Here is a 19416-nt window from a genome sequence, read left to right as displayed (position 1 = left end):
CTTATTTTAAATTGATTAAATGAAGTACTAGAAACTTCTGATTTTGCAGTATCCAAAACATGGAAGGTTATGCTGCTTGGGAGTTGGGACACTGTTAAAGATCCATTTCTTCAGCTGCATTGTCCTGTCAATGTCACTGATGGCGAAGAACCTTCCTTTGGTTTTGGGATTTATTTGAGAGCTCTCCCCTCTGGCATTGTCTGATCTAAGAAGTTTGTCTCAAAGTACTTCTTCCACTTGTGGTGGGATTACAGAATCTTAGGTATTGTGAAAAACAAATCTATGCATCTGCCTTACTGCAGTCTCTTTCTCTCTTTAGTAAACTCTGAGTCTTGCAGTACGCTTGGTCAAGGGCTTGAAACTAGCACATACCCTGGAGAGGTTATATTCTCCATAGTACTTGCTATTGCTGGACTTCTACTCTTTGCCCTCCTCATTGGAAACATGCAGGTTATATAACAATAAGAGCTTCTTTTGTTTTTACGTAGTATGAATGAACATAGTGAATGATCTTTGACAAATTTGTGGACAGACTTATCTTCAATCGCTTACTGTTCGGTTAGAAGAAATGCGAGTCAAAAGACTTGACTCAGAACAGTGGATGCATCATCGAATGCTTCCACCGGAACTAAGGGAACGTGATAGACGTTATGACCAGTACAAGTGGTTGGAATGGAGACACGTGGAGTTGATAAAGAGAATCTTGTTTCCAAATCTACGCCGGCCACGTTCTCCGGACTCCGCAGACGCCCAATCCTCTATAGTTACCTGCAAAATAATTCAACAATGGGAAATGAGCAAGCTGGCGTTATTCAGTGGGAACAGGTCCCTCTAACAAAAACAATTCTCCCAACCCAAAACCCCAAAAAAGCAAGTAACCATGCAACACACAACAACATGCCATAATCAAATATGCAATGCGGAAACTACAACAACAATGATGCATGGTACTACACTACGCGGAGACCTCTATTCGACGTGTAAGACCGAGACAACCTATGCCACGACCAACTCGACAGCATCTAGACACATCCTAGACATTCCCTCAACTCACAACTCGGATGGAGCCCTTGCTACAACATCCATGGGATCCAATAACATCGCAAGCCATAGCGTTCTTTCACGGTAACACACTATGCCATCAGGTCAAGTCGTAGTGTTCCTTCGCGGTTTCACGCTAGACCCCAACTATCAAGTCTTGGCTATATATAACTACATATATAATTTTTTTACATCAACCTATATATTTTTATAAATATATATATTGTACCAAAATTAATTGTAAGTGTGCATCAGCAAATACAAAACTAAAGCAACATTAATCAATTTTTTTTTTGTAGTTAAATGATTAATTTTATTTAAATTTAATTGTTCATGAGGTTAATTAAATGTAATTTTAACTTTATTAAAAATTTAAATAAAATCAGATTGAAATAATAACCAAATCAAAAGACAAAAGACTACAAGAATATATTTATGACTACAAAAATATATTTATGATTTTTTGTAAATCACTGAAGTTAAAATATGAAAATAATAATGTCCAAATGTATTAAAATTTTCTTTCAAAATAAAAAATATTATATTTAAAACTTATAGTTTTGCGCATGACGCAAAAAAAAACTCCTAGTTACATATGTATCAATAGGCTGTGTAATGTGTTGTGTTTTCATGACGTGACGATGACATATACCTTCTTCATATATGTATTAAAATTGTGTTAACAAAATCGAAAATCCTAATATACTTTAATATCTTTAGAGCCCAAAAATAAAGATAATTTAAAACATATAAATTTGATGTATTTAAAATATATAAAAATAACATCAATAACACGTTCTCTTGTATAATAAGCAGTTACGTTTTCTTCCAACACAAAGAAGGAGTTTTTGTCGGTTTATGATTTTAAAATTGGGCCATGGGCCTCGATTTTGTTTTTAAAATCAACTGATTTGTTCCATTTGGTCTGATTGCAAGGAGCCATATAAATTTATATTGCTTTCTTAACCACATCTAGGTTTATGGCTAATTTAATTTTAATAGAAGAAGACTAATAATATTGATTATTAAACAAAATTGCAATTATACTCGATTATTATCTATTATATTAAAACATAAATATAACCAATTGATAAAAAGTTATGTCCAACAAAAAAAACTAATTTTTATATAACTGCACAAGTTATATAACTTCATCTAAATGAATATATTTTAAAGTCAGGGATAACCACTTTAAGTCATGTTTTAAAGAACTATGTATATGGCAACAAAAATTTATAAAAATATATTTTTGTATTATTTTGTTATTGGGTGTTTAAATAAAAATATAAACCCTTATATATGGCAACAAATGTGTGATACGAAAAAAGCCTTATACAATTGGTCATGTACCATAAAAATATAAACCCTTATAAAGGTTAAAACTAATTCTCGACATTAAAAAGACATTTTTGTTACCATATATTTTTGTTTTTTTTTGTTATTGGGTGTTTAAATAAAAATTATTTTTTGATTTTAACCTTTTATTTGATTAATATAACACATTATCTTATATAATTATGTATAGCGTTACGTTATTGACATAATATAATAATTATTCCTCATAATTATAATAAAATTTGATATATTTTTTTCAAAAAATATTATCACACTACAACAGCATAGCTTACATCTCCGCCAAAAAATTAGATTTATTCGACTAGACATTTTTCTTTCAAATTTTAAATATTTTACACAGACATTAAGTTTATCAATTAACAAAGCATTTGATGTTAAAAATAGGATTTAATAGGGTTTAAGTGAAATTTTAATGGAAATAAATATTCATATAACTGAAACTCATTTAGTATAACGGGTTTTAAATAGGTTATTCGATTAAAAAAATTTATTAAATGTAATTTTACTTAAAGTTAGTGAAGGTCTTATTAAAATTAAAATTTTCAAAAATAACTAAAACAAGAAATATACCCGCCCTTTCAAGGACGGGTCAAAATCTAGTCACATGTTTAAAATTAGAGGTATACATTATTTCCCGAGTTTAAAAAAAGGAGAGATATACATTTACTTGACATGAATATCTTTAAGTTACATATTTAATTTAAAAGAAAAAAAAACCCTAGATATCTTATGTATTTCCTATTATTTATATTTTAAAGAGCAATACAAAATTTTGTGATTATAACAGATAAATTTAATGTAAGTACTAATATTACACTATTTTCTTAAACCTACTTATTTATATGAAATATATAGTTGAAATTTTCATATTATATAACACTTCTACAGAAAAATCAACGAATAAAATCTATATATTATTCACTGATAATGAAGTAGGTTTGTTCAATAAAATATTTTTTGTTAAATAGAAATTGATTTTATTTTAAATGATTATTGATTACATGAAGTATTGGTCATCACATGTTAACCATGCAAACTAAACTAATCTATATCTAGCTACACAAATTGTATATTATGCATGATAGCATCCCTCAATTTAATAATGTCACGTAGTTAACATCACAAGTTTAATTTCATTCATCAAAAAATTGATGTGGATGTTAGAGACTGTTTAAATATCTCGTCTTTATCAATTAAAATATGATGTATCTGACAGTAATTTAACTAAATATGAAATTTATATATGATATTATTTAATTTGATTTTTAATTATTTAAAACTGTTTTGTTATTAACTCTTAATAAAATTTCTGTAATTTGTTTGATTAATTGTGTGATATATACTTATTTGATTAATTTTTTATTATAAAAATATTTCATGTCAATTTACTGACTCTAACATTTTATTAGTTTAATATAAAATTAATTAAATTAATGAATTATTTTATTTATATTTTCATAAATAAAAGTTGCATCCATTAAAATACGTATCAAATAAGTATGTATTACACAATTAATCAAACGAAATACATAATTTTATTAAAATTTCATAAGAAAACGGATTAAAATAATTAAAAAAATACATAATATCTTATATAAATTTCATATTTAATAAAAATAAAAATAATATAATCATATATTTTTAAATACACTAAAATAAAAATATTTAAACACTACTTATAAAAAAATGTTAAAACATATTGATTTTGTAAATTAGATTTTTTAAAAAATATTCTTAGGCTTTTAAAATGTGAATTAAAATATCATTTATTTAATTTATGGTCGGGTCAGTTTTATTTTAAGTTGAGAAATATTATCATGAATAACATATACTTTCTATAGCTAAATATACATTATTTTAGTTTGCATGGTTAACTATGTAATGGTCAATACTTCACGTAGTCGGTAATCATTTTTTATTTTTTTTCTGTATATACTATTTCGATCTTTTTTGAACTCTGTTTGTCGCTTTCGGTACTGCCGCTTTCGGTACTCGGCAGTGGTGTAATAGGGCTGCTCGTTTCTTTGTTTTCGTATATAATTCTTGCAGTTTTCATTGCAGGTTGTTTTCGGATATTCACTCTGTGTGTGGTGTGGACCGTGTGGTTAAGCCGAGGAGCTGTTCCAGAGTGGCGGTGGTTCCAAGAGGCGAGATCTAATCTCCTTTTTTCTCATTTGACGATGTTATTTATTGTTAATAATTCCTTAATGAAATTGTTTATGTCTAAAAGTTTTTTTTTGTGTCTTGGCAAATCTCATCTGAATATTAAAAAGTAACTTGTTTTGTCATGTGCTTTTTTTTTTGCCAACTGGTTTTGATTGAAGAAATAGAGAAACATACAGAGGTAATAAACTAAATCCGGCAGAAACAACTTAACATTCCCTGAAACATAGCCTACAATGGAAAAGCTCAAACACAAACAACTGATTCCATAGAAAAACTATTGTGAACACAAAATTAATCTTCAATTTTGCATCTAGTCTCGAAAACAAACCTTAAGAGGGGAAATAGAAATAAGACTTCTGAGCTTTGACGAGCCGGACAACTTGTCGTGAACTGCACAAGAGAAAAAAACGATGTCATTGCCTTCAACACCGACATAAGACTAAGAAAAACCTGAACCTTCAATTCACGAAACTAAACAAGAACTCGCAAGCCTAACACCAAATACCAACAAAGAAGCAAACAAACAAATGCTTGGAAATTAAGCTCCCTTCTCAACTGAACCTTCGTCGGAGAATCAACAGTCTCAACCTCTTTATAAAGCTTCCATTAACCGAAGTCACCGAAGACACGAGAGGCAGAAGACAATCCGGAAAAGACACTTATTCAAAGGCCAGGAGAAAGACTCCAAAACACGGAGATAGTAGCGAAACAAACCCGAATCTTCTCAAAGGTGTTAGACCTCTCTTGCATACCACACACCCCACACCAACCACACACAATCACATCATTAACACTCACCGCTTACACTTTTGCTCAAGTCAAAACCAGAAAGCCATACACTAAGGCCCAACAAGAATGTTTACCATCCCTGAGACGAGACGAAGACTGAACCGCAAGAGAGATTTTCTCTGGAAACCTGACAAGCCAACTTCACCACGCGAGAACCCGCCACATTACCGCGCCTTGACTCCAGTAGCAGAGCTATCATTTGTTGTTCGACTTAGCGAGCTAACGACGTAGGATGGAAACCGGATCAGAGCTCAGACAAAGCGGTAGGGAAGTGGAGTCAAAGGAGAAGCAAAGAACGAACAAACTAAAGTGAGAAAAAAAGGCTCCGATGCCGGCATGTTCGCTCACACGCTGACCGTGCGCCGGACCCAAACCCAAATCTACTTTTTCTCTCTTCTTATCGCCGACGGCGTTTTGTCATGTGTGTTTATAATATATATTATATTCTGATTTATAAATCCCATCATACTTTCTATGGATTGTTATTGAATATGTTATAGATTTGTATTGCGTAATTGGCTTATTTTAACACAGTTTAACACATAATTTAATACTTCGATTTGGACAACTAACACAGTTTGAACATTTTAGCAGCTAACGCGACTCCACAAGATTTTCATAAACAAGCTCATCAACAATCAGAGGAAAGGACTAATAGCAAAGGTAACTAGAGAAACACGTTTAGTAAACCAAACATTAAGCATTACTGCATGATGGATGGAGGGGAAGGGGGAGAGGCATCAAGACGCTTCCTGTTTTTTCTGCTTTTGAACTGTCAATTATATCCAAAGTCCAAACTACACATCTCGACAGCAGTTTTGCGTGATCGATAATTATTAAGCAAACTAAACATGAAAGCTAACCAATCTAGACAAGCATTATAACGACCCATCTAACATTGGTCCGAAGCAAATGCTAGCAAGTATTCAACACATGCACATCTCAATGTCATAAAACCATAATAAAAATTCCGACAAAGATTCAAAACTACAACTTCAGAGACAAAGATCTAACAATAGAAGCAAAACGAGAAGGAACCTTTCGATAAACCTAAGCAGTGAGCACAACAGCACCACCAGCTTCCTTAATCTTCTTCACCGCCGTCTTCGAGATAAGCTTCGCTTTCACAAAAAAGGCTTGTTCTCAGGCAAATGACCTTTCCCCAACACCTTAAAGACCCCATGCTGCGTCTCGTCGATCAACGTCACCTTATCCTTCGTGGCCTTCGCCTTCACGTCCTCAGGGACGAGCGACCACAGCCTGTCGAGGTTGACGATCGGGCAGTGAAACTTGTTGCGGAGCTTGTGGAAATACCACATACCGACTTTACATAAGTAACCGGGATGGTACTTGTCGAAGAGGATCATGTGGTGGTACATGCCTCCGGCGATACCGCGACCTCCGGGGTGCTTGCGGTGCTTTCTGATACGACCGTGTCCGGCGCTGACGTGGCCACGCTTCTTCCTGTTCTTCTTGAATCTCGTCGTCATTTCCGCCGGTCTGTGACTCCCTCGACGTTTTCTCTTGCCGCTATGTGAGTTTTTGAAGACCAAACCCAATCTAAAGAGACAAAGACAAGCTTCGGTATGAATATTCCAGGTACGAAGACAACCTTCCTTGTATCACAAGGTTTCTCTCTACCCACCCAGACCTTAGCAACGAACAAATTGTAGAAGCCGTAAAACCGGTTCGATACTAACGATAATATAAATACGATGTTAAGGAAAAAATAGACGATTCAAAACCGAAATGGAAACGAAACCATGGAGTCGAGACGAATCTCTTTTCTTAACTCTTAATATTTGCTCCGTTAGTGCGACGGATCTATATGAGTCCCAGGATAAAACCATGTAAGGTTATCACGCGGCACTCGTGAAGAACCTCTACGAACTGATAATCTACGAAACACTCTCTAGACTTACGCGTAGGAGTTTTTGCTGGTGTTTTGCGGTGAAAAAGTTAAGAAATGAATGAAGATGAGAGGCGATATTTAAAGAGACGGAGATGACCCACTTCCCGCAACAGCTGCTGTACGTGGGTGAGAATCTCGCGGAGATCGTGGGAAGTTGAGTTCCGAAACTTCTTCCTCAATACTCTCTCTTATCTCGTTTAAAACTTTCGAGAAGATAATATGCATGACATTTTTATTTTCTAGACAAACTACTTGTCGTTTTAAATAAAATTGTATGTTGTTTTTTTCTGAAATAAATGGTAAAACGTTGAGCTTTACTTGGTCCAAAAAATATAATTTTTATCGAGCAAGGCAGGGCCGGGCCGGGCGGCGGCGGCAACGCGCGTATGAAAAACCCTCTCTTTCTCTGAGCCGTTTAACACATTGTATGTGTGAGTGCATATATATACAGCTCGACTCTTCTCTTCCTTCCCGATGTGGGACTTTGCAATTTTCATTTCATTAACCACACATAAGTGGGCTCTTAGGCACACAGCCCAATCATTTGTTATTCACATATTTTAATTAAACCCAATTGGTTTAATTGGTCCAACACAAATAATACAAACATATCGTACCAGACAACAATAATCTAAACACATGACAGCAGCCCAAAACACTCAATGATCTTGCCTTAATGAGAATTTGTCAGAACAAAGAAAGCCGTTTAGTTTTGTAGACCATTATTAAACAAAGCAATGACCTTGTCCATTTCAGACTTCTTCAGGCACACTCCAATCTCGACGCCACCTGATCCGTCACGTCTCTCTCCCATTGAGATTCTCTCTCCTTCGATAGAGATAACATCACTCTTAACCGGTCTTCCCCACCCGAAATCCGACTCGTATACTCCCAACCGGGTCGATCCAGCTACCGTCCCGAACTGTGAGCTCTCGCCCTTGCAACTGAATATAGCCCTAAACTCCTCCAGAATCGTTTCTATCTTCCGCGAACTCAAGCCTTTCACCAGTTCACTGAGGATCTCCACCGCCGTCAAAAACCCTCTCTCCTCCCCAAATTCCGCCGCCTTGCGTTTGTAGCTACCCGCCGGAAACACGCAGTTCCCCAAGTAGGTCGCTGGAAGCGGCGGATCCAACCGCTCTCTGAAGTCTCCCATAAACAAGAAAGTCACGTACCTCTCCATGTTTCCTCCACGCGCCTTCACAAGGCAGGTCCACACGTAGGCGTACGCGATGACAAAAGTAGACACGTGGAGCCTCTGGTATTGACTCGGTGATTGGCTCTTGATTCTCTCCCGGAGTCTCTCCACGTCATCGCGAGACAGCACGAGCGTGGATAGAACGACTTCGTCTTCGAGTTCCTTGGCGGGAATCGGACACAGGCTTCTCCCTTTCATAGTTGTAACAACCTCGACCATCTTCTCGTTGAGTCCGGTTAGACCGGTGAGCCACGACCAGTCAAGAGACGGAGTTAGATTCTCCGGAAGAAGAGAGTTGACTTTGTTCCCTTCTTCTAAGTGTTGTTTGCACAAGTGGGCCCAAGCTTTATAACGAACATGGTTGCCGTTTTTCCGTCGAAAACGGAGTGGTGTGCTGCGAAGCCGATGGAGAATCCGTGGTCAGGGAACAACGTGATCTGCAGAGAATAAACCGATGCTGAGTCATCGGAAAAGGTTAACTCGGGTGCCAAGGTGTGTAACTCGGTGACTGGACGTTGACCATAGCCGGAAAGAAGGGAAAAATCAGCTTCGCTCTCGGCGACGGTCAACGACACGGCGTCGTTTGGAGAGACGACGATGCTCGGTGCGGGGTCGTTTGGGTCCCAGGTGATGCGGCCGGAGAGAGGGAGGTAGCTGGCGAGGACGAGGGAAAGGGAGAGTTTGAGCTTGGGGAGGATGAAGGAGTGGAAATTCTCACGAGTTGACTCGGTGAGCCTGTAGAAGAAGACTCGCTTGACTGGGTTGAATCGTAGCCATGGTAGATCGAAGAAAGTCAACGGAATTTTGAGCGAGTTGGGCGAGTTTAGGACCGAGTCAGCGGCGGGGATGACTCGGGTGACCTCAACAACGACTATTGTCATTGATGTTACAGGAAAGAGAAATAAACCAGAGATAAGACCGTGATTATCCCTAAGAAACCCAATAATTTTTAAAAAAAACAAAAAAAAAAGAAAATTAAAAGCAAACCAATCGTGGACCGCCACAAGTCAGTGGAGCTCGCGAACAGTGTAAGAAACTCACTAAAATCGGTTCTTAATTAGTAGTTTTTGTAACCGATCCTTAAGGGTTTTGTGGGGGTCCACGTATTAAGAAACTCACTAAAAATCCCGGATAATCATGCTCTAAGATAAGTTTCTTGTGTGAATGATTGAAAAAGAAACAGGAGACTTGTCGTTTATAGTTTATTATTGGAAAAAAGTCAAAAAACCAGAAAAATATTAGAATAGAACCGATCAAGTTTTTGTATCCAAACTAGCACTAAAAACTCAAAGTCACAAAAATAAGTTTCATTAAAAAGGTAAATATACAATTATACTTATTGGGTTAATTAATCCAAATCATAGGGTTTAGAGTCAAGGAGTGAGATTTTGGAATTAGAGTTTAAAATTTTATAAAATAAAAAATAAAAAATAAATACTAAAAAATCAAAAATAAAAATTTTAAAAACAGTTTCAAAAAATATTTTTAAATTATAAAAAGAAAATTTGAAAAAAAAAATTTGAAAAAAAAGTTTCAAAAAAATTATAAAAAGTTTTGAATCTGAAACCATATAATCTGAAATTATAAAAATAATTACTTTTTCATTTTTTTATTTTATTTATTTTTGTTTGTTTATTTAATTTTATACCAAGGGTATTAGAGATATTTTATCTTTTAATGAATGTCATTTTTGTGATTTTTTTTCTAATGTCATTTTTTGAGACAAAAACTCAAAATGTGCTATTATTGACAATTGTCTTTCATTTTATAGTAGCTTATCACATCTTCTAGTATCTTCATCTAAAATGGAAAATGAGACAAAATCCTTTTGTAAATGTAGTATGGGAGGGACATTTAAAGGTTTTTGCGGCAAAAAAAACACTGAACTTTGCGGGAATTGCCAAAAGAAACCTGGACATATGGGCTAGCCAATAAAATCCTGAACTTTTGTTGACTTTTCGGGTTTATTAAGAAACTTACGATTGACTGACCAGATTAACACACCGTTAACCGAGTTAACTGTTAATTAAGCGGACGTTAATTTTGGGTGTTAAAGTATACGACGTCGTTTCATCACTTTGTCTGATTAAAGACAAACGACGTCGTTTATATAGCTGTGTTATTAAAAATATGGGTTTCCAACGGCTCGAACTCGTGTACTCGGGTTTAATGGTAGGGGTTTTTGCCACTGAGCTAGTGGACTTTGCAATAGATTTACGAACACAATTTCTTTTATTCTTCGAATCCGAGTTAAAGACAAATTAATGAAACGACACGTTTTATATTAACTTTTTTATTAAAAAGATGGGGTTCCATCGACTCGAACTCGTGCGCTCGGGTTTAATGGTAGGGGTTTTTGCCACTGAGCTAGTGGACTTTGCAATGGATATACGAACACAGTTTCTTTTATTCTCTTTGAATCCGAGTTAAATGAATCAAAAAGAAACGACGGCGTTTTCTCCTCCGATTGGTATAAACCCTAAATGGGCGAAATCATAAATCCAGTTCGCGATTCAAGCTCGATTCTCTTCGATCTCGTCCTTAAGAATCTCGATTCTCATCTCTCCTTCTTCGAGTATCGCATGATGAGTTCGGGTTGTGAGGATTCGTCTGTGAATACGATGGGAATTCGTGGTATCCCGGAGCAATGCGGCTGTGGTCGAAGAACTGGGATATACACATCAAAAACGAAGGTCAATCCAGGAAGAACTTTCTTTAGATGCCCAACGTTTCAAAATGTAAGTGTTTAATTTGATTGTGTTTAAGAAAAGAACATAAGATTCAATGGCTAGGTAGTCAGTGAGAAATTGTTTGAACATAAAGATTGTGTTCATGATTTGTGTCTAGGATCACTTGTATAAATGGGTAGATGAAGCTGTCTACGAAGAGGTTCAAGATGCATTGCCAAAAGTTGAGTGCTTTGCATCAGATGTTATGAAAATTAAAATGGAGATCGAAAGCATGAAAACCGTGGAGGAAGAGTTGAAAGAAGATGTCAGGAATGCGAGCAATGAACTTAAGAAGCTGAATGTGATCATGAAAGTGGGTTTTTCGGTGGTTTGTTTAGGCGTTGTGATATGTCTTGTGTTGATCATGTTTGACAAAGCAGATGGGTTGTCTATGAATAGCTACTAGGAGACTCTGTTTATGTAAGGTTATGTTTATGTAAGAATCATGGTTCATGTAAGGCTATGTTTTAAGACAATGTTTCAGTAATGTTTATGTTTTACTTCTTGATTGTTTATAGAAGGACAAATGAACACACCAATGAACAGACCATCAAGATAAACAACATGATGAAAACACAAAGATAATAACCAACACTATCTTCATTGAGAGTTTCAAATTAAAACAGCAGGAAGAGAAGAAAGAAAAAGGTAGTTCTTGTTCCAAAAGCATTCAGACAGAGACACCATCATAAACAACACACAACGAAAGCATTCAGACAGAGACCATCATAAACAACACACAAGCATCTAAAAAAACCATCTTCCCCACGCTGCTGTCTGTGATGCTTCAGCTTGTGAGGATTGAGGAACTTCCCATCGTGATGGTTGAGCTTGTGAGGATTGACCTTGTGAAGATTGAGGAACTTCCCATGGTGATGCTTGAGCTTGTGAGGATTGATTTTGTGAGGTTTGAGCTTCTAAGGATTGAGCTTGTGACTCGCCAAAGTGTAGTCCCTGCAACATATAAATGAATTGTTAGACACATTACCGAGAGCTAAAAAACAATGAGATAGAAACTAAGACCCTAACCTGATATTTTCTTGGTCTGCCTCTTGGTTTCTTAGGTGGGCTCTCAACAAAAGCCTTCCGACATGTATTCTTGTAGTGCCCTTCTTCTTTGCAATTAGAGCATGTCATTACCCTGTTCGCACGACTCAGCTTGGTAGTAGACACTGTCTCATTGGTTCCCTTCTTTCGATCATGGTTTTTAGGCCTACCAGGCTTGCCATTTCGATTAGGTGGTGGAATCACACCTAATCTATTGGTCCGAGGCCACTCTATCATCCCATTTGCAGGTCTGATCCCAAAACTATAGGTTTCACGCCACTTAGAGGTTGTGTAGAAAGGAGCAACAAATTCAGAGAGTTTTCTTCCCACGCCAAGGATGACCTTAGCAGCATGGATGCATGGAATACCATTCATTTGCCAGCTTCGACATGCACAAGTCTCATTCTCCAAATTCACCACATATGACTGGTCTCTATCTTCCATCTCAGTCTCTGGCCCAATTGCCCAACGCAGACTACATTCTTTTGACTTCTTCTCAACCCTGTCTAACTCTTTATGTGTCTTCGGGGTGAACCTAGTCTTCATGTCCTTAGCCATCTTAGACCTATTGTAGTTCCTAGTCATACATTGGCGCCTTATCTCCTCTAACATGTCTAGCAGAGGTTTCTTCCTAGGCTCCCTGATGGTCTTGTTAAAGGACTCACACAAGTTGTTCAGATTATCATTGCAGTAGGAGCCTATCTTGAAGAAAGCTCTAGACCAAGTCTCTGGCTTTGTCTTTATCAGAGATGCATGTGCGCCAGGATCATAGTTCTTAAGCTCGTCCATGTTGTAGTTGAACATACCAGGAGTGTAGCTCCTTGCAATGAACCAGAAGAACCTCTGTAACCTTAGATCTTTTCCACCTTTCCTCTAGTTCTCGTAGATATGGCGACAACACTGTCTATGCTCAGCTTCTGGAAGGAGGGTATGAACTGCCTTCACTAATCCCTACAAGATCAGAAAAAAAAGAAATCAGAAACAAGAATCAAACATGCATTGAGTATCATGAAAGCAAAGTGTTTACCTTTTGTTTGTCAGACATTATAACAAAGCCGTTCCCATTTTCTAATCCCAAATCCAAGGCCAAACGCTTCACAAACCAATCCCAGTTTGTATCATTCTCTATCTCCACTACAGCCCAAGCAATAGGGACAATCCTATTGTCTCCATCTCTTCCAACCGCAGCCAACAACTGTCCCTTGATGTCCCATTTCAAAAAGGCTCCATCTAAGCCAATAACAGGCCTACAAGTCTTCTTCCATGCTTCCTTTTGTGCTTGGAAACACATGTAGAGTCTGTAGAACCACTGCTTGCTTCCAACCGTGGCTCCTGGTATGGTCTCAATTTCCATGGTTGATCCAGGATTGCTCCTCAATATCTCTGCTTGGTAATCCCAGATTTTATCAAAATGCTCCTCATGGGTCTTCCTCCTTTCTTTCATCACCTTCGTCTTGGCCTTAATGCATGAGTTTTCTAAAACTTCCATCTTATACTCCCTCAATATCTCAGCCTGTATCTCCTTTGCCGTGAGCTTAGGATTCAGCCTTAACCTCTCAGCAAATAGACTTGTAATTGCTGACCTCTTAAGTATCTTGGAATACCCTGTCCTCTCACACTTATGGTCATTGACGTATGTCTTTACCATCAACTTCTGTTTCCTCCTATCATATGAACAGTAGACCATCCAGGGACAAGGAGCCTCATCATCTCTCATCTCAGCGGCACATTTTGCACCCATCTTCAAGCTACTGGATCTGTAGTACTTAATGTTGTATCTGGTTTTCAGGGTATACCTCAGACAAGCATGTTTGAAGTCCTCCGCATCTGAAAATGTCTTGCCTAGCTGAAGGAGCTCCTCTGGATCAGTGTCTTCTCTGTAAGCTTGCGCAGGTCTCATCTCCTCTTCATTCTCATCATCTGATGACACAAGATCAGGGATTTTATCATCATCCCATGCATCATCATCGCCTTCGTCTTCATCAACCTCACCGTCATCATTTTTTGCTTTATCACCAAAATAAAGACTCAAATCTGTACAACCAACTTCCTCAATGCCAGCAATACCGTTCTCATCTTCCCTACCATCATCACCTATATCCCCAAATTCCTCAATCTGGAGAAATTATTCTCTGTCATCTCCATCATCACCTAGACTCCTCTCCGAGTTTACCTTCTGCTTCTTCGATTGTCTAGGAGACACAGGCGACCCGCCATATGAAGTTCCCCGCCTTGTCTTCTTCGCAACTGTTGATGCCAACATCTCAGTCTCTGGCCATTCTTCTCTGTCATCACCAGAAGGAGCCACATTTACCTTCTGCTTCTTCGAAACTCTATGAGACAGAGTTGAACCACGCCTCGTGGCTTTCACCGGAGATGGCGACCCATATGAAGTTCCCCTCCTCGTGGTCTTCTCCGGAGATGACGCAGGCGACCCATATGAAGTTCCCCGCCTTGTCTTCGACGCCTTCGACACCTCTGTAGATGCCAACATCGATATCCCTTCAACGCTTTTACGAATCCTCGATCTCTCCGGCAATGACAAACTCACAGAAGCATCGCGTTCTCCACCCTTCTTCGACTCTTGAACCGCTTCGTCACTCCCGTAATCGAAATTCCTCATCGCTCCAAAAATCATTACCTCCCTTCCATTCCTTGTGAACTTCGCCTTTACCATCTCCTCACCATTACAAGAGAAATCCCCAAATCGATTTGAGAAATTAGGGTAACGTTCAAACACGGGTTTCATTTTGTTTGATTGAAATCAAACACATCTTTTGATCAATAAAAATAAACATCTGTGATAATCTTCCGAAAAGTCCACTAGCTCAGTGGCAAAACCCCCTTAGGACCACGAGTGCACGGGTTCGAGTCCAGCCAACAACAATTTTAATTAAGCAAAACGACGTCGTCTTGAAATTTTGTGTTTAATAAAACAACTGAATGAAACGACGTAGTTTCACTAAACGACAGTAATTAACGGTGAGTTAACAATGTCTTAACTGTCGGTTAACGGTGTGTTAATCTGGTTAGTCAACCGTAAGTTTGTGAATTAACTAAAAAAGTCAACAAAAGATCTGGGTTTTATTGGTCAGGTTCGAGTACAGGTTTTTTTTGGCAATTCCCGCAAAGTTCAGTGTTTTTTTGGCCGATTTCTCGTTTTTAAAGCCTGCAGACTTGTACTTCAGTCTTCAGCTTTCTCGAACTTTTCTTTTTGACCGATCGATTTCACTACATGTATCAATCATGTGATCCTTTTAGGAGGTGTTATCGAATAGGGTAATTTAATAGAATTAAATGTAATTTAAATCCAGACCTAAATCTATTGGTACTAGACTTGGATATTTAGTAGATATAATTTAAATTCATTGAAAACTTCTATTATTTAATATTATTTAAATTTTGTTTTTTTTTGACGTCATATTATTTAAATTTTGTTAGAATTCAGTTATAGTAAATTTTAATAGAATTCATTGTATCCTTTTAACTAAAAGTCTAAAACATATCCTATCTTTTATCAATATTTTGAAGGAAACCGGATTGAATATCTTTTCCATCAAAGTACTTAAATACTTAATTTCGAATACTTTCCAATTCCTCCTATTCAATAACACCCACTTAAACTCTTTTCTTGCTTTTTCTATTGGATCGTTGCTCTGGTCAATTAAAGAATATATCTCTTGTTTTGAATGAGATAAGAATGTTTTGTTGAATGTGTTGATCCCATAATCATGGAAGCAAAAGCATTGTCTAAACACTGTCTACAAGGCTCAAGACACAAATTCGCTAACAAAAACCAAACGACATTAAACTCTGCCCTCCACCATTTTTGAGCTCTCTAATAGCGTTCACTTCCTATACCTTATAGGACATTGTCGTGGCTCACACGTTACCCTCTATTAATATTCACATTATCGTGGATCACACATAACCCTCAGTTAATTTACACACTATTATTGGTTGACATCTCAATTTTGATGCATTTGACACAGGTGATCATAATTTTTATATCAGAATTTGGCAAGATGGATTAGGAAGCTTTCAACAAAATTCGAGAATGTAGCAATTGAGTCTACAGGTGCGGTATGTCGAAGAAAGTTAGATATACTTCTCACTAATCCACTACCTCTTGATGAAATAACCACCAATAAGTTTCTAGGATTGTCAAGTTTTTAAGAAAAATATAAAGCAGTTTAAAAAATGAAATTAACAAATCCTAGTAATAGTACTCTAGATCCATCCCTTAAGCGCAAGGGTCCATCTGAATCAGCTTCAACACCTGGAGCTGGTATTATCCAGCTCAGTGGTCGGAATTTGACTCTCTGAGGTTTTTGGTGCGCTACAAAAACAACAAAAAAAACGATACATGAATATACAGAAGGCATAACCATTTCTAAAACAGAGTTTTTTTGGTATGTTGCAAGCTTACACAGCATCACACTTGTTGGAGAGACGGCTTGAACGCTTCGTCTTTCCACTTGTAGAAGCATGATGAGATGTTGTCTTCTTTTTCCTCTCAACCTTATTGGCCATTTTCCTTTCAGCATCCAGAAGAACTTTGAAGCATTTCATCTGTGATTAAAAAGACATGTAATTGACGATAGATTAAGATTAATAGTGATTATCAGCCTCCTAGTTAATACGTCAAAGTTTGTAAAGACATGAAAAAGTTTATCGAGAGAGGTACCTTGGCATACCCAAAAGCAATCTTGAGGGCTTTTCTTCCCTCAGAGACAAGTTCTTCATCATCATCATCATAGTTCAGACCCTGTTGGAAGGGTAGTGAGTTAAAAGCGTTGAGCAATAATGCCAAACGAGACAGAGAGGTCTTTTACCTGAGACCTAAGCATTGATTTTCCAAGCTTTTTCAACACTTGTTTGTCATCCACAAACTTCAAGAGAGCAGCAGGACAAGCGTCTAACTCAGCTAGAATGGGTTCAACTTCAGGATCTTTTCTAATTTGGGCAACACGCTCAGCAAATTCCTCCAGTGCTCCAGGTTTCCCGAGATTCTCGAAAGACGCACGAGGATCCTGAGACAAAGAAAACGAAATTATCATCCGGATCATCATCATCATCGTCGAGCTTATAATAATGCACTAGTACCTGCCGCGCGTGATCCTGAAGGCGCTGAAACATTTGCCCCATGTTGCTCAACTGTTCTTGATCAAACTTAGCGGCTGGATTACATCTGCTAAGCTCCAGGATATATGCAGGATCCTCACGCATTTTCTCACCAAGTTCTCTCGCACAAGTCTGGTGTTTTAAGCCAAGTAGACACAATAAACCATCAACAAAAAAAAAAGAATGAAACCTTTCAATAACCCAAAACAAAACATGTAAGAATGAAAAGAAAAGAGAAGTTACCTCGAAATCTTCCATAGCCTTCATGGCTGGGAAATCCAAAGCATCGAATTTAAGGGCAGGCGAGGTAATTTTACTCGAATCTGCCGAGAAGAAGAAACAAAACCACCGAATCTTTAACAAAACAAGAATCGCATATGACTAGTACGCTTTAGATCGAGACAGCAAAAGTACCTGGACAAGGAAGAGTTCTCTCTGAACCTGAAGCCATCGCCTGATCTGTCTGAAAACCCTAGAAAAAAAAATTCACAAAGATCCACACAGACTTTATTCAGGTGGTGGAGACGATATATACCTATTGAAACTCAAATCGAACGAGGAAGACGAAGAAGGGATTTGCAGAGGAAATTCAGAAAAGAAGATATTTATAGGTTCCTTCTTTTAAAATTTTCCCAAAATTCATAATTAAAAATATATTAGGAGTAAAGATATCATTATTTTGACAGAGTTACCCTTAATTTGTATAATTAATTTTTAAAACGCTGATAATTATACAATTACAAGTTGCATCAATTAATTAAAAAGCAAAATCCACATAATTCTAAATATCTATCAATAATTTTTTGTCAGCATAGTTAACCTTAATGTCTTTTTTTTCTCCAACAGAAGTATATTGCTGGACATATATAGTCACAACTCGCAATGATTGCATTGTTTATTACACTAGGCACATACGAATTGAATAAGGATAAGTTTGCTGCGATGCCTTGGTTGACAAGTATGTCCGCTGATTTGTTTGATTCCCTTTGAATGAATAGACAAGAAATCAATGAAGAATTCATTACCTTTGACCATTGGCTTAAGTAATACATATAACAACTTTGTCACCGGCTCTGCTGATATTTATGGCTGTACACATTCAATGGAAAGTAACTGACTCTGATGATGCTATGTTTGTCAGACTAAATGGTACTTAAAGGCAGCAGCAGAAGGCGGAAATGTAAGAGTAATGAATAACACGCCCTATTACTTGGTGGGAGAAGAAGGATTACCTCAAAACCGAACATATGTCCGAAGCAAATTCACAATATGCAACAGAAATGCAAGTAACACCCAAACATGTTCAAAAACATGCATATCACAATGTCATAAAACCACTTAAAATTTTCCGACAAAGATTCATTACTAAACATCCAACAATAAAACCAAACAGAGAAGATAAAATTTCGATAAAACCTAAGCAGTGAGCACAACAGCGCCACCAGCTTCCTTAATCTTCTTCTCAGCAGTCTTCGAGATCAACTTGGCCTTCACAACAAAAGGCTTGTTCTCAGGCAAATGACCTTTCCCCAACACCTTGAAGAAACCGTGCTGAGTCACGTCGATCAACGGCACCTTGTCCTTCGTCGACTTCGCCTTCACGTCCTCAGGGACGAGCGACCACAGCCTGTCGAGGTTTACGATCGGGCAGTAGAACTTGTTGCGGAGCTTGTGGAAGTACCGCATACCGACTTTACCGAAGTAACCGGGATGGTACTTGTCGAAGAGGATCCTGTGGTGGTGCATACCTCCGGCGTTACCACGACCTCCGGGATGCTTGCGGTGCTTTCCGATACGACCGTGTCCGGCGCTGACGTGGCCGCGCTTCTTCCTGTTCTTCTTGAATCTCGTCGTCATTTCCGCCGATCAGTGACTCCTCTCGAGGTTTTCTCCTGCGGCTAGGGTTTCTTTGAGAAGAAGAGTAGAGTTATAACCTGACTCACTCTCTTCAGGTTTCGTAGGGTTTAGGTCTTTTAGCTGGGCCTAAATTTATATAAGCCCAATAAGAATATCTCTTTTTCATTTTCACTTTGCTATTGAAACGATGTCGTTCG

The 19416-nt window shown here is 37.5% G+C and overlaps 4 protein-coding genes, 1 long non-coding RNA gene and 1 pseudogene across 5 annotated transcripts; 2 read left to right on the top strand and 4 right to left on the bottom strand.

Moving 5' to 3' along the window:
• The first annotated feature begins 104 nt into the window (after positions 1–104).
• Positions 105–575, top strand: LOC106449835. The gene is made up of 3 exons (XR_001289292.3): positions 105–262; positions 339–450; positions 533–575. It is a non-coding gene; the product is annotated as an uncharacterized LOC106449835 (long non-coding RNA).
• A 5213-nt stretch (positions 576–5788) lies between these two features.
• On the bottom strand, positions 5789–7146 carry LOC106446494 (60S ribosomal protein L27a-3-like). Its single transcript, XM_013888239.3, has one exon. The coding sequence runs from the start codon at positions 6840–6842 to the stop codon at positions 6477–6479; it is 366 nt and encodes a 121-aa protein (XP_013743693.1). The 5' UTR covers positions 6843–7146; the 3' UTR covers positions 5789–6476.
• A 614-nt stretch (positions 7147–7760) lies between these two features.
• On the bottom strand, positions 7761–9563 carry LOC106446493 (annotated as a pseudogene).
• Positions 9564–10049: 486 nt separating this feature from the next.
• Positions 10050–11877, top strand: LOC106446492 (uncharacterized protein At1g43920, Chloroplastic-like). The gene is made up of 2 exons (XM_013888237.3): positions 10050–11200; positions 11310–11877. The coding sequence occupies exons 1-2, from the start codon at positions 10946–10948 to the stop codon at positions 11595–11597; spliced, it is 543 nt and encodes a 180-aa protein (XP_013743691.1). The 5' UTR covers positions 10050–10945; the 3' UTR covers positions 11598–11877.
• A 4466-nt stretch (positions 11878–16343) lies between these two features.
• LOC106446491 (ankyrin repeat domain-containing protein 2B) lies at positions 16344–17949 on the bottom strand. The gene is given in 8 exon segments (XM_048760112.1): positions 16344–16577; positions 16668–16810; positions 16926–17055; positions 17057–17271; positions 17345–17494; positions 17606–17685; positions 17777–17834; positions 17898–17949. Coding segments are annotated over 7 exon segments (822 nt in total). The 5' UTR covers positions 17814–17834; positions 17898–17949; the 3' UTR covers positions 16344–16510.
• Positions 17950–18662: 713 nt separating this feature from the next.
• On the bottom strand, positions 18663–19319 carry LOC106446489 (60S ribosomal protein L27a-3-like). Its single transcript, XM_013888235.3, has one exon. It carries the CDS (start codon positions 19217–19219, stop codon positions 18779–18781), a length of 441 nt encoding a protein of 146 aa, XP_013743689.1. The 5' UTR covers positions 19220–19319; the 3' UTR covers positions 18663–18778.
• Positions 19320–19416: the final 97 nt, after the last annotated feature.

Source organism: Brassica napus, chromosome C6, assembly GCF_020379485.1.
Source record: "Brassica napus cultivar Da-Ae chromosome C6, Da-Ae, whole genome shotgun sequence".
Classification (NCBI taxonomy): Eukaryota; Viridiplantae; Streptophyta; class Magnoliopsida; order Brassicales; family Brassicaceae; genus Brassica; species Brassica napus.
The sequence above is the reverse complement of the archived record's forward strand: the minus strand, read 5'-3'. Positions and strand labels throughout refer to the sequence as shown.

Coding starts and splice junctions, on each gene's coding strand:
- LOC106446492 (XM_013888237.3), top strand. CDS start 10,946: ATGGGCGAAATCATAAATCCAGTTCGCGATTCAAGCTCGATTCTCTTC. Junction 11,201..11,309: donor GATGCCCAACGTTTCAAAAT/GTAAGTGTTTAA, acceptor ATTTGTGTCTAG/GATCACTTGTATAAATGGGT.
- LOC106446489 (XM_013888235.3), bottom strand. CDS start 19,219: ATGACGACGAGATTCAAGAAGAACAGGAAGAAGCGCGGCCACGTCAGC.
- LOC106446494 (XM_013888239.3), bottom strand. CDS start 6,842: ATGACGACGAGATTCAAGAAGAACAGGAAGAAGCGTGGCCACGTCAGC.